This window comes from Echinops telfairi, unplaced genomic scaffold (assembly GCF_000313985.2).
Source record: "Echinops telfairi isolate 266 unplaced genomic scaffold, ASM31398v2 ScPeMD7_2291;HRSCAF=2852, whole genome shotgun sequence".
NCBI lineage: Eukaryota > Metazoa > Chordata > Mammalia > Afrosoricida > Tenrecidae > Echinops > Echinops telfairi.
This window is the reverse complement of record NW_022106189.1, coordinates 30,998,063-30,999,771: the sequence shown is the minus strand read 5'-3', so window position 1 is coordinate 30,999,771 and position 1,709 is coordinate 30,998,063. Positions and strand designations below refer to the sequence as shown.

At 50.0% G+C, this 1,709-nt stretch overlaps 1 protein-coding gene across 2 annotated transcripts in view; it reads right to left on the bottom strand.

Annotated features, from left to right (window-relative positions):
* Positions 1-1,603, bottom strand: part of SLC7A6 (solute carrier family 7 member 6) — a 48,058-nt gene extending 46,455 nt beyond the window's left edge. For both annotated transcript variants that reach the window (XR_006680394.1, XM_045293643.1), the window contains exon 1: positions 1,533-1,603. Coding sequence is in view for 1 of the 2 variants with exons in the window: in XM_045293643.1 (XP_045149578.1) it covers positions 1,533-1,580 (48 nt within the window). In the remaining variant the exon portion in view is untranslated. The remainder of the gene's footprint in view (positions 1-1,532) is intronic.
* Between the last annotated feature and the right edge of the window lie 106 nt (positions 1,604-1,709).

Here is a 1,709-nt window from a genome sequence, read left to right as displayed (position 1 = left end):
GATGTACTGTTCCATTCGGAAGTCACGGTTGGTGCCACCTAAATGGGTTCCTGCAGCAAGGAATTGGAGGACATCCTCCTCCTTCATCTGCAGGATGTCAAGGGCTCCGGACATTGTTAAAGTTTCCCTTTTAAGTTACGATGGGAAGCAGGACAACGCCGTATGGACCCTGCTGTGGGTAGCGCGGAAAAAGTGGTATTTTCTGCTCTTAATGTATTCTTCATCAGTGATCGCGGGCTGAGTGCCAACCCTCTGCTAGGCCTTATCCTGGGTGCCGCTGGGCAGAAAGCTAAAACAGACAGACTCATGCATTAGTCAGGAGAGAACGAAGATGAGTGGATGCTCTAGCAGCGACGTGTCCTAGAAGCCTTAGCAGCACTGGGACGTACGTCGGGAAAGGGAGCAGCTAGAATGTTGAAAAGGTAGGTAAAGGACATGAGAGGCACAAGGCTGAGCAGGAACAAAGGTTTACAGGGCCTGGCTGGCTGCGCAAACCCTGGGCTCTCCCAGCGTCTGCATTTCAGTGAGACTGGACCATGGGTGGGACTGTCCACATCAGAGTCTAAGGACAAGACATGGTCCGAAAGGTATCTGCCGTCCCTGAGGAAAGATGCCTTCTTGTGTTCTGAAGCCAATTGAGCACTCGTGTTCTGTTTTAGAAGTCAATGAGCCAAACCATTTTCTCCAGGTGGAAGCCTCTCCCTCAGCCCTCCCTGCCCCTAAATCCTGCTTGGAGATGTCATTAAGGGCCCTCAAGAAATCAACTCCTAGCCCAGCAAGCCCATGTGGCTGAGCAGAACTTGCCCGTAGGGTTTTCCTGGCTGGAATCTCCAGAGGCGGGTCATCGAGCTTTTTCCCCAGGCCTGCTGAGTTCCTACTGTCAATCTTTCAAGCCCTGAGAAGACGTATGGAATGTGTCTTCTTATGTTTATCCTTCAGAATCTACATCATTGCTCAGATAAGAGCTACATCAGAATATCCCACTTTCAGGTCTTCTGGATCATTGTTGATGTTAGATCTACTTGCCCGAGAGAAGGAGCCCTGGTGGTGTAGTGGTTACACACTGGGCTGCCAACTGTGAGGTCAGAGGTTCGAAACTGTCCACCTTTCCAAGGAAGAAGGATGGAGCTTTCTACTCCCCTGAAGAGTGAGTCTCGGAAACCCACGGGGGCAGTTCTACCCTGTCCTATAGGGCCGCTATGAGTCACACTGGACCCCATGGTGGGGAATTTAGGGTTATGGCTTTCCTTTAGGGTGTATTTCATTCAGCTCTTACATGTAAGAACCAAAGAAGCCATCCAAGAATCAAAGTCTCACTCCCCATGCCCCTTCCTCTTCCTTTTTTCACAAAACCCCTTGCTTCTGGGAAGGATGAAGCAATAAATCCTACTTATGATGCCCACTGAGAAAGCAGCGTGGGGGCCACAGCTGACCTCCTCAGGCTACAAAGAAGAGAATCTAACCACACACAACCCCAAACCTTGCCACAAGGCACAGATCAGCCACACCTCCACCCGTGGTTCCTTTCTTACCTTAGCCTCACATGTCAAGGGAAACTCCCGATGGGCTTGAAAATCCATCCAGATGGCCCAAGAGAACTCACAGATAACCTGGGAGCATTATCCCCAATGTTAACAATGACACATTAAAAAAGAGGCTGAGCTGTTCCACCCCCACTTATCAAGTGTTAATGACGTTGAGGAATTTCC